General features: G+C 37.7%; 1 protein-coding gene and 1 long non-coding RNA gene across 4 annotated transcripts in view; both read right to left on the bottom strand.

Annotated features, from left to right (window-relative positions):
- CPEB4 (cytoplasmic polyadenylation element binding protein 4) overlaps window positions 1-13,229 on the bottom strand; it is a 52,555-nt gene that overhangs the window by 34,797 nt on the left and 4,529 nt on the right. For all 3 annotated transcript variants that reach the window (XM_083728277.1, XM_083728275.1, XM_083728276.1), the window contains one exon: window positions 1,957-2,038. In XM_083728277.1, the coding sequence (XP_083584403.1) occupies window positions 1,957-2,038 (82 nt within the window). The remainder of the gene's footprint in view (window positions 1-1,956; window positions 2,039-13,229) is intronic.
- Window positions 3,444-12,861, bottom strand: LOC310839647. The gene is made up of 2 exons (XR_014561583.1): window positions 5,670-12,861; window positions 3,444-5,629 (listed from the first exon to the last, which is right to left on the bottom strand). It is a non-coding gene; the product is annotated as an uncharacterized lncRNA (long non-coding RNA).

Here is a 13,229-nt window from a genome sequence, read left to right as displayed (position 1 = left end):
AGCATAATGTAAGTTATATACTTGATATCAGTATAGGCCTGCAAGGTAATTAATTACAAAGATAGGACATTTTTGTACTTGCACATGAGGCAACATGGTTATATATTAAGATTCCATTTCACATAGTTTAAGGCCATGGCGCAGGAAGCTAACTGAAACTGGATTTGGCTCTCTTCTCTTTGAGGAAAGACCATACCTGCTGCTCAGGTCCCCCATATGTTTCACCTGGATAATTTATTCCCCACCCTGAATAGCTATTTGAATTTGGTGACAGTGGTAGCTACTGCTTTCACCCCAGAAGTGGGTAGAAGCAACTCTGGGTAGCCACTGTGTCAAGCATTTTGGGATTCTTTGTGACAAGAAGAACTATTAAAGGGTAAGTTAATTCCATTACTACCAGAAACCTAGACAATAGAAGAAATTTACTTTCCAGGAAGGCCGTAAATCTGCTCTAGCCATGCCAAGGCCAGTGATGAACTAGAGCAAAAGCCTTGGACAAAGTAGATAAATAAGGGAGTCTGACACATAAAACCCCGAGACATGTAAGTTAAGATTATTGCTTAAGCACTGACCCTAAACAAGACAAATGTATTGCTTAACATGCTGCTTCTAGGAGGTTGTACATTAATATATTTCAGGTATGTTTTGATTCAAACCATTTTCAGAACAGAAGAATGGTTATTTATGTGACTTCATCAATTCCTCAAGCTGTACCATTTTCAGCTGATAAAAGCATTGTTCATTTTGTCAGGCAGCAGACATTTATTAATTTATTCTCTACATCCAGAGTAGGCAGTATGTGTACCCACTAAGATGTTTCTGACAAAGTTTTCAATGTCAAAGTGTCATTGTCAGAATTTACAAGATTTCAGCAGTGAATTTGGACTAGGAGTATAATCCATTCTGCATAATGCACAGATTAACTGGAGTCTGCAGGAACACAAAATGCTCAATGACAACAGATAATTTTGTCATCACATATGCCAGAGTTTAAAAGATTTCGAATCACCTCCAAGTCTGAACAATGGGGAGTAAGGGCACTTCTATATCCCTAATTACTAGTAGTATAGTTCCCCATAGTTGAGGCCTCAGCCTGCTCTTTGGCCTGGTTGTTCCTAGGAACGCTTGAGCCAATCCATATAATGGGAAATATAGTTACAGAGGCTACCCATATCACCAGGCCTAGGAGCAGAGATGGAACATGGGAACTACCTTTCCCATAATTCCAAGAGTCATTGAAAAGAAGTTAATTATGGAGTGGAACCAGTGCATTTGGCCTGTCCCAAGTTAAATGGACCTTAAACTTCAATTCAGGGGCAAATTCTGCACCATCTTGTTCTGTAGGTGTATCACAATGTAGAGGAACCACAATGAAACAACACTGAGTGGGATCTTCATCCAAACCAAAATTCACCACTTCTGTAACTTTTATGCTTAGCTCACTTTTTCCACCAGCTTACCAGACAGACAGTACATACACAGCTCTAGGGCTAGGTCAGTTGGTTACCTTGTACTCCAACAAAACCCCTAATATTCAAAGGACTCTTCTACATTATATCTATGGTATAACAGGATTTCCCAAGACTGTAAAATATCATACTGAGGAAAATAGGCAAACAGGGTAGGTGCATTTTACATATCTTCAGATAAGGCTTCAATTTTAAATCACATTTTAAAAGTGTTACTAATCTGAAGCCACTTCAGAAAGCAATGCTGGAAAACATGGCCTGTGTTTTTAAGAGGTATTATGCCAAGGAGGCCATTAAGCACACACAAATGTTTTACTGACGGCTTCCACCTGAAGCAAAAGAAAAAGGAGGTCCAGAGTCTGGACAAACTAACAAATAGGAGGGGGAAGTAACTGCTTTAGCTATTCTATAAATACTTGAACTTCATACTTTGTGCAAGTATGTCAGCCTAATTATTTATTGCAGGAAAAGAGTAATCCAAGTTTACCTTTCAGTGAATCACTTTCAGCTCTCATTATGTCAATTAGCGAGTTCTCCAGTGAATGCATGTCAAAAGTTCTTGTGCGATCCTGCAAGTAAAACACAAATACCAGTTTAAAGAGAATGCTACTAAGAACTACCCGGAAACCTTTTCAAAACAGATTTTTTTAAAGCAGCAATTTAATAAAATACTCAGAATCAGCTTATATTGATTAGAGCAAAGCAAACTATTAATGGTTTGGAGAACAGTTTGTAAGCACTGGAGGCTGCAGCATTTTCTGAAGTTAAGTGGGTATACACTGGATCAGTCCCTTGGAGCACAATAATTTTGAAACAAAAGTACTGTAACTTCAAGTTAGGAAGTGAAGGTTATCTGAACCTAATTCAGAGGTACTGCTACCAAGAAACAAGATACAGAATATATAATGTCTGCATCATTTGAGTAAATATTTTTCATTTGTAGCATAAAGATTGCTTTAACGCAATTTAGTTTGATTTAATATTTGCATGCCACTTTTGCAACGAAGTTGAGCTCAAAATGGCTCACAATAACGAAGCATTAAAAACAAGTGAACAGCATTTTGATCAATACAATCATATCAAATACACAATAAGTAAGGCAAAATCAGTTCTACAAATAATGCAGTTCAAAACAACCTCATATTTTAAAAAATATCCAAAAAGGTTTTTTTTCAGTACTTAAGGCAAATCAAGACCTAGTGAAAAGCATTTCAGAATTCACTGTCACTAAATGATGACCTTAAATATCTTGTGTGTTTTAGACAACACTTTCTCTCATATAAAATCCCACTACTCTTAGGGATCTCCAATAGGCTACCTTTCCATGGATAATTAGATACGTATACCCAAAATGGGAATTTTCCAGTGTAGTATGGCAGCTCTGGAATACTTTTTTTGGGAGGCCTCCAAGGCTACATCATATGGTGTTAGCTGTCAACTGAACACTTACTTATTTTAGAATACATTTTAGTTCTCAAGTCTCAACATGGATAGTTTTGCTGTCACTGTATGTAATTATATTGATACTTTGCATTGATTTTTTGCTGTGTATTTTGTTAGGTTGTTGTAAACTACCTTAAGCACACTCAGGATGGAAATGCAGTTTAAATATCCAAAATATATTGAAGCAAATTTAAGTCAGTCAAGAGCTACCACCAGTCCTGTTGGGAGGGTAGAATCACAATATGAGAATGATAAACAAAATAATAAAAATATAACCCTATCTGATGCAAGGCCATGCTTGCCAGATTTCATCAGCTTGACACGTCAAATGCTGATTTAAAACCACAGACTTCAAGCCTCAGTAAAAGTAGTTTCATAAAACAATTATATTTAGTTCTTTATGCAATTAGAGTAAAACATAACTAGTTATGTATTTCCAAACACTCATATTGATATAAATGAAGTGGTGAAATAGTCCAAGTGGGAAACATTCTCATTGAGCTAAATTTTTACTCTCCTACATTTCTTATCTTTTTCTTTTATTTTTTTACTCTACTGATAGGATATATTGATGCTTGTATCCCCCCCCGCATGTTATACAAAGGTATAAATAATTCTTTTAAAATCTGAAGCATTTTTAAATATTACAAACAACTTTTTATGACCATAATCTCAAAACCATCCTCCTAGCATTTAAAGCCCAAAGAGCTCATCTATTTACTTGAAATGCAGCAGTGCAGTACATAATGTCATTTGCTCTGTGCTATACAGTTAGCAGTAGTTTCTGGTCAGATGCAGTTCAATAAAAACTGCAAGTCTTGGAATTCTACTTACTTCAAATATTGGTATTCCACATTACCTAGTGTTACAGATAACAAGAGTACTGCATACATTGAAATTCCATTCAGTGTAGTGAGACCAACATTGGAATTTACGGTACATAGATATTTAACTGAGGCACAATGACTTGCAGTGAAGGCATTGCCATGTTGTCATCTGCAACAAACTTCCCAAGTATTTCTCACATACAATAGCCAAAACCATCCCTTAGCAAGTACTTTCATAGTTCACTCTTGACCGAAACAACAAATACCCAACTAAACAGAATGTTCAACGTTGTGTCAATCTGGAGGAGTCAGAGCACTCTGGAGGAGCCAGCCACTGGTGCTGCAAAGTGCAGCATGCATGACATCACATGCGTGTGACATGCACCAGGCCCCCTCAACAATATCCAACAAAGAGTTGGCGTGCCTGCTAAGATGTGCTCACTGTTTTATATTTCAAATTTCTCATTGTTGTTTTAATGGGTATAACATTAGTCCCAGATAGTCTATTTAAACTCACGTACCTTAAAAAAAAATTTAAAAAATGTTTCTGCCCTAAAAGAAAGTACAGTTATTGTGAATCTACTCGGGACATGGGATTATCAACAAGGCTTTAACTATGCAGACGAGCCCTGCTTGCAGTTCTTTGCTCCCTAACCTTGAGGTCAAGCTGTAATTTTCCAAAGTCAGTAGAGACATGCCAAGTTAAATACCAGCTCATCTCTTACACCCATTTTCAAGAGGCCAGGTAAGTAATAAAAGCATGGCAATCCTATAGTAGAATTATATTTTAAAAATATAATTCTCCATCAAAACTTGCTTTACTCACCAACAAGGGAAAAGATGAAAAGTAAATTGTTGTCAATGCTTGAAGCAACAGACTTTGCTGATGCTGAGCTTTGCTAGTATACACAGTTTTCGAGTTTAAAATGCATATCCATCTCAATTTCTTACCACCTTATTTCCTTACTGTCTCCCTAGGATCAGATGAAAATGAGAAAAGTCTATGTATCTGCACACTGATGACTATATAGCCCAGATCTCAAAATTGGAGATTTCCAGCTTCAGCTTCAACTGTGTCCGTTCACCCAGAGCTTTTATGTAGATGCTTAAGCAGAACAAGGAAAGAACCCTGCAGGCAACTCACCACAGGGAGGAACAGTACCTGCCCCAGCATCATTTTCTGAGCCGTGTCTCAGAAGGAATAAGCAGAGCCTACTTAACAGTGCACCCAAGCCCTACCCCCTTGGTCAATGGTACTGATTGTGACTGAAAAGTCCAGAGGAACCAACAGGAACACAGTCCACCTTCCATCTTCTGATGTAAATAATCCACAAAAGTGATAAAGGCTGTTTCCAGTCCCAAAGCAGGCTAAAACCCCAGATTGAAATAGCCTACCTTAAAGTAAAAAGAATTTATCTTATTTTATACACACATTCTTTTGCTCTCATCTCATAGCAACAACTTCCAGAAGAAATACAATATTTCAGGTTATCTAGAGAGATTAACTTGTGTTTTGCAAGTTAATCACTAGGCCCTTTATGGGCAAGTTCAATGATGCCAAAGTTGTTGTTTTTTAAAGCCATAGAAGAAACATGCACACAGGCCAATATACTGCAATTGCGTATAAGGAAAGTTTTGGGAAAGTCCAATGGTGAATAAAGCTAAACATATTTTTAGCATTACAGGATCCTAACAGACAAGGAGGTCATTTCCTTTAGATATGTTCATATTTAAAAGTGAATTCATAGCTGGAAAGCAAGCCAATGGAACATCAACGCTTATGTTCCCATTAGAGAAGGTAATGTGGCTTAGTGTACAATTTTGGACATTGACTAGACTGTGATCAGCATGTTCTAAAGTCAGAAAGAAGGAACAAAAGGAAGTCAAAAACTTGTGAAAAATAGAGGAGAGCTCTATTGGTCCCTAATACCTGTCACTCAAATGGAGGAGCCTACACAGGTTCCATCTTCTCAACCAGGAAAGATAACCTTAGTTCACCCATGGTAAAAAAAAAAAAAGGCAACAAGTTATCTCACAAAACAACAGAGAGACTATAAAAGCATGGTCCACATTCCAAGGCAATGCATAATTTTTAAGAACATTTTTAGAGTGCTCATTTTCCATTTTAGTTAAAACGCTACTTACTCTTATCATATATGCTAAGTACAGTGGAGAACTCATGGGTTCTGCTATGGGTCAGCAGAGCTCATGGCTGAGACAGACATTATCCTCCCATTTAATATAACCAGGGTACTGACAATAGTTTCAAAATGACAGCACTTGCAAGTTTCTGCCCCAGCCAAAACTCACGTGATTGAGTAAAAAATTACCTATTTAATTTTGAACATCAAGCATTAGAACAGATCATCAAGGAAAGGTTTGAAGCTCTTTGGAATTAGTCATCCAGTTGTCATAATTAATGAGTTGTGTGCATCAAGTAGGTGTGATGCCAGTTTTAGACCTGCCACATCTTGCAACAGTATCTGTATTCATGTATCAAGAAAAGTTATGAAGACATTCAAGTCACTGTGTAAAAACACAGGGAGATCCAGGAAAGCATAGCTTTGACAAGTGAGCATTACTTACATCTTGTTTCAGCAGACATATACTTAAAAACCAATGAGAGTCTGACCATTCTTAGGAGATACAAGAAACTCCTATGAGATGAACTCAGCAGCCTTTTACCAAACCTAACTTACATATGGATATGACTGGGTAAGAAGATGGGTGCTGTGCAGGTTCCCTCTACATGACTTACAGGAAAACTAATAGGGCACTGTCTATTTTTACAGACTTTTGACTTCACACTGTTCCTTCTTATGTAATTTACAGCACATAATCTCATCATAGTCTGAACTATTCTGCCACTCCCACCTCTAGGAAGATCTCAACCTATTTTCTTTTCTTGTCAAAGGGAGACTGACATGTCTAGAGTTACTGGTATTCTTCCATAACAATTTCTTAACATTCTGTATAGGCAGATCACTTAACATCTTTCAAGGAGGATTCTTCATATTTAATCAATATCTTGAAATTTAAGCCAGGATAGCTTTATAGGAAAAATGTATTAAGCTGCCATATGCACAGTTCTGAAATAAAACATGCCTTATGGCCAAGAAGAAATAGAATATAGTATGTCCCTGCTACCCAATTCAAGAAATGTTGCTTCACACTTGCAAAGGATGACCACTCACTCTGCATATGGATGGACCCATCCTTTGCAAGTGTGAAGCAACATAGTCCCTGCTATTAGAAGTACTAGAAGGAGTATGTCTGAAGATAAGCATGCAACTAGGAGCCTAAAGCCTCATCCACACTTCCACTTGTCCCATGCCTAGCGCAGAAAATGATTTGTGATTTGGCAAAACCATGCTTAATCGTGTTAACTGGCTATCAAACAGTTTCACTAGAGGTACAAGGAAGGAATAAAACAAAACAAAAAAACTCAAAATCAACCACTAAGGGTACAAAGAAGAATGTGCAAGTCGGTTGCAATTCTACTTTCTGTCTCACGTTTTAACACTCAAAAACAAAATCCATTTATCTCTGTGAAGCAAATGTTTGCTTCATTGCGGGAGGGGTGCTCAGGGGTAGAGCACCATTTTTTTTAACCCTAGGAGAGATGTTGCTAGCTGGAGTAGATAGGACTTAATATGCCAATGCAGAGCTTCACGTGTTCATTCTGAAGCGGTACAGTACAAGAGGGTTACCATACAACATGGCTCTTACTTCTTTTTCTATATAATAGGAACAGTGTGCTCTTGCCCAGGTCCCCTGGAAACTAAGCCAGTTTTCTCCATCCAAAGGACCATTTCTTCTGGGGTTGTTTGTATTCTGGCGTGGATGGGGAAGTACAAAAACAGATGCAATGTTTGTCAAATATGAGGAGTGGTTGCATAGCTTCCCTTTAAAATAAACACAAATTGGCTCTATTGGGGGGGGATGAAAACAATAGCCATTGCCCTCCACCAATATCCCATTGGACACCACATCAAGTCACTGTGCTAACCTCAAAATACCTATATGAATGAATTAATCAAGTCTGATGACTATATGGGCATAATAAATAAGTAAACAGGTGACCAGCACAATAAAGCATGAACACTTGTGTTTATTTACTGCAGTTTGCTATAATGTATCTGTAGTGTTGCTTTAACAGGTGGTTCAAAGGATACTGAATTGGAAAGTCTACAAAGAACAAGCAAGTAATTGTGCCAATAAGAGCCTGACTAATAAAGATTACATTACTAAATAACTGCTTTCTACCACTAAAGAATAGAAGGCTGCCAACCGATAAGGAAATAGCAGCTGTTTCTCAGAGACATACCAGTATCATCATGCATTTTGTACATTTAGTCAAGATGCAAGACACTTCTAAGTAATTAATTAAACCTCACGGTTTAAAAAAGATTTTTGTAAAACTAAACACTGATGGTAGTAATCATCAGATATTTGCTTAATATACACTAAAGGATGTCAGTTAATATTCTGCACTGTGCTATAACTTCATTTGAAAGAGAAAAAAATGGTTGGTGTCTTTCCTCAAGGTTGAAATCATTTTGAAACATGTGCCATTGCTTATCAGCCTCCAAAAGGACAAGGGGACATATTTTAATGCAGAGATTGCACAACTGAGCCAAATTTGCAGGAGTTCTTGCTCCACACACTGGTACCAATCCATAATTTCCATTTTAAAATTGTGTGTGTGTGCGCACACATGCGCGCGCGCACACACACACACACACCAGCTTGAATCATACTTCAGACGACAGAAAGGCTCTCTTTAAAAGAGAAAAAACCTGAAAGCACTATTAAAGACTGCATACTCCTGAGGTTTGCTGCATACAGAGCATGCATCGTGATACTCTTGAACATATTAGAAATAAGAGTCACAAATAATTATGGCACATCTCTGCTTTCAAGAAGCTTTGGTGCAAACACAACTTTAGAACTTCAGCAATTTTTCCTGCAGTAGGCAGTGAAATCTTGCTCTGGATTCAGGCAGAGTGCTTGCACTTTCAAAACTAAACCTGTCATCATCTGTGTTCCACAAGCACAGCAATACTTAAAATGGGAGATCCCTTCCAGTGCTCATTTGATGGGAGGGTTGGGTGGCCCTTAATGAAATCCACAGGCTCTACTCTCTGAATCTCTCCATTTTTAGCCAAATAGACAAATAATGTCTCTAAAAGTTTTTTAAAATAGTCACTATTAGGATGTCACATATGGTAAGGATTCTGGACCCCTGTAATTCTGCAGTTGTATAAAAATTCACTGGTGCAAGAAGAACATAAAATTATGACATCTACTTTTTGTGTAACCCCTTGCACCATATGGCGTCCCTATGCTTGTACGATTTCATTCTACTCTTACTCGGTAGAACATGCATACACACAGACTAAGGGTCACGATGTGTCACAGTTTGCACCCATATCACCTGATAGTTACTGCTGAATGTTTCTATATTGTGTTTCCCAGGGTGAGGCAATCTAATCCATAAATTGCCAACATGAATGCCAAACAGTGTAGAATCAAAAGCCTGTCTGGGTGTGACAAACTTGCTTGTAGCAAAGGCTGTGGTGTGTCTTTTAAAGTGAGAGTTCTTTGAAGATTAAGGCTTCAGTAACAAGGTTTGCTGATGATGTAAGCAATTTAATTGAAGCATTGTTTAAAGAATAAGCAAATGTTAACTCATCATCTTTTATGCACTGCTCCTGTACATATAAACACACCTGAATTTAAAAACAAGTCTTGGATTTCTGAAACTTATCTAAAAACTATTATTTAAATAATCACCTAAGAGGTATCCCAGATAAGTGGTTCTTCCTCACTCATGTCTACCACTCTGAAAAATGCAGGACAAGGAGAGGAGCAAAAGGAATATAAATATTTCATTTTACAGACCAGAAAGACTGCTTCAGCCCCTCTCGCCATGGTTGGTACCTTGTCTCTATCATTATGTTCTACCTTCCTTCCACAGCTCTTTCAATGACATGATTTTAAATAGAGGTTCTTAAATGCACTGAAGTTTTGGCTATATTAAAGGAGAGGGAAAATATTGCAAAAGCCTTTATTGCTTAAGCAAAACCGTCTGACTCTTGCTGAACAACTTTTGAGTTTTATGAGTTGGAGTGACTTGTTCATGTTCTCCCAGTCTGGTTCTAGGTAAATCTTGCACATGTATAGCCAGTTGTTTTTTGTTTGTTTGTTAAATGTACTGAATCCAATTTGGGCCTGTTTGGGAAGTGTATAAAACAAATGCTGTCCCCTGTTGTCCTCCTAGCTCCTTGCTGTCCATCAGAGTAACTTGTTTATTTACATGAATATGAGAATCATTCCAAAACTTCCTTATAAAGGCCACTTGAACACCCTGGTGCCAGGAAGTGATTCAAGGATAGGGAAATTAAGACCAAATGAGATAAAAATTCTAAATCTGTTTTTACAACTCTTGATTCAAATTATGAGATTTTATCATAAATAGCCACAGCAGGAGAAAACCATCAACACTTTGCTAGCTGTTGAGAAACCACTTGTGTGAAAGCAGCCCTACAGATTTCAGTGGAGTTACCCAGGGAAAAGATCAGAATCTGAACTTTTGTTTGAAATGTCTTAACAGCAAGAAGTCTGTGAGTATGTTTAACAGAAGTATTTTCAGTTAATAGATTCAAGGTATTTCAATAGTCTGCTCTAATGTAAGCTAAGTATATAGAATTGCATTCTTTCTGTCATCAATAATATATCTTCCTATCTCAACCTTAACCTTCTTTATTGCTAAACAGGCAAGGTGTCCCACTTTTATGAAGAAGTATACAGAAGAAAATCTTTGTAAACATGAGGGCAGAGCATCAGCAAAAAGCAGTTACTATGACCAAGTCTATTATACCGCTGACTTCAAACAGTGACACAATGGAAAATAAGACAATGAGATCTTTAAAAGACAATAAGACACCAGGAGTGCAATCTTATACTCAGAAATAAGCTCTGCTTAGTTCAGTGAAACATCCAAAAAAATAACACACCATTGCCAACTTTTTTCTCAGATGTCCAAATAGTTGCCTTATTATGCAAGATAAAGTTCTATTTAAGAATAACTTCTTGTTCTTCAATGAATAATAAGCTAACACTACACTCATAGGATTTAAAAAAGTTTTTAAATTAATATGAAAATTAATCTTTAGTTGAATCACTCAGCCTCCATTTTCTGCTAAATGGTATGATCTTGTGTGCCTTTCTTAAAAAAGGAAATATTGCAAAGAGATGGCATGTAGTATTATATTATTAATTATATCCTGCTTTTTCACATGGTTTATCTAGCATTTTCAAATGTTCAAAGTGCTTTGCATACATTTTCTCAGTAAAAGTATATTGCATTGACAGCTGCATTGTATTTTGAGAATTACAAGCAGGTCATATTACAGAATCTAGTCAACACTATTCTAGCCAGGATGTTATTTCTACAACCATAATGATGTCTTTGCTTTTACAGCATGCTTACAAACAAATACAGAGCAATCACTTACCTTTCTGTCTATTATCCACCACTGTGTTTTTGCAAGACCAAGCTCCAGCATTTGAAGCAGGCCTAACAACGTAAGTAATCTCCCATTGCCACAAGTAATCTCCCATTCTACCAGGCCAGAAATACTATGCACTGGCATGTCAAATGCATGCATACCCTTTATAGTTTAAAAGACTGCTGGCAAAAGGGAGAGAGCCACATGCACTCACTATATTGCTCTGTGCTGCATTTCTGGATTCAAACTGCACTGCAGGTTACACTGGCTCTGTGTGCAGCTTTCTTCTCCCTTTGTGTCTTTAGAGACCAGAACTAAGATAACAGTGAACCAAAAGCACAGCTCATATTGCTCTATGTTGTATTTTTTGGTTGAGAAACCACAGAAGGACAATTCACACTATTTTACAGACCTTTAACCACCACCATGTGGGCAGATAGACAAGCAGGAAAGCCAGCCCATCCACGTCCAGCTGCTACCCGCCCTCCCCCCCACCCGCCTGCGTATCTATTCATTAGGGGAGAATTGGTACTGGTACTGGCTATAGCTGAGAAATAACCTGCATATCTGCTTAAAAGTGTCTGGGCACATTTATTTGCAACCCGAGTCTATAGGTCCGCTTCAGTTGAAGCAGACCAAACGTTGCTTTACACTGCTGCAGACATAATGGCGTCCTACCCTAATAAGATGGCACTAGGGATATCCTTGATATCCAACCAGGGATATCCCCAAGAATCATAATTAGTTGCATACATTGTATGAGCTTTCACACTTCCAGGAATCCCTCCAAAGTTCAAAAATGCTGCATTGTGGAACTGGTTGTGTTCCGATCTCCTCCCCAGCAGCACAGTACGGGAACTCTCATACAGCAATGCAGCATCCTATCCAGGAAAACAGTGATGCAGCAGTGCCAACAGCTGTTACTAGGGGCAGGACTGGATTATGTCACCGGACATACATTTTGGCATCACATTAATATCAACAGTCAAGCACTTGGTCCTTATGTACTGCTATACTGTTCAAGGTAGGTAGAATTTGATTTGTTCTCAAGTGCCCTTAAAGCATCAAATCCTTATTCCTAATTTGTGGCAGAAGAATTTAGGCATATGTGCTTATAATTAAGAGACCCGAGTCTAACACTCTGACCACTGGACTATTACCCAGAGTGCATGTTAACAGCCAGTTACCATCCTCCTGTTTACAGTACCCTAGATTTATACATAATGTCATGATGAACTGCAGTATAGGTGAATATATATAATTAAACTATGTTCCTGTAAAATATCTACATAAACATTAAAGCCAACATTCTTCAAAAAGAAAGCCAGCTCTATACTTCTAACAGAGGATCTTTCGCTATAAGAGAAAATCCCTCAAGGATATGGATTTTGTATTTCAAAAGGCATCCAGATGAGACTAAAAAGAGATTCTGCACTTATTGTATTTATATAAACATTGCAAAACCCCTCTTTATAAAAGAGCCGACTTATATTAGGAAGCTACTTGTGTATGGATATGTTAAAATAGCAAGAGGTCACCCAGTGAATGGGTTAGTCACGATCAAGTAACACTGCCATCTATTTAAGCCATTTTGTTATAGCTGCCAAGATAGTTTGTGTGTAGTGATACTAAACATGGGCCCAAGAAGATTCTGGCAATTATAGGTCCAGAGACAGCCCTGATTTGATGCATTTAGGGCCTTTCGTTTATGTAAAGCTTTGCAAACACACTTTATATTGCACATTTTGTTTTGAATTGCATATACCTTGCATGCTTACTTGAACAAAGAGGGCCAACTCATTTATTTTTTAGTTATTTGTGCAAAGAAAAAAAGCATTATGGATTTTATACTAGAAAAGGTAAATGTCCAAGATTATTTTAAAATTCATAAGAGGATTTGCTTGAGTGCTAGGTTCTTCTTTTGAAGTCCTGCTCTTGTCTTGCTCATCACAGAACTCAAGCAGTGACAAACTGGA

Source organism: Podarcis gaigeae, assembly GCF_964106915.1.
Source record: "Podarcis gaigeae genome assembly, chromosome: 2".
Taxonomy (NCBI): Eukaryota; Metazoa; Chordata; class Lepidosauria; order Squamata; family Lacertidae; genus Podarcis; species Podarcis gaigeae.
The sequence above is the reverse complement of the archived record's forward strand: the minus strand, read 5'-3'. Positions and strand labels throughout refer to the sequence as shown.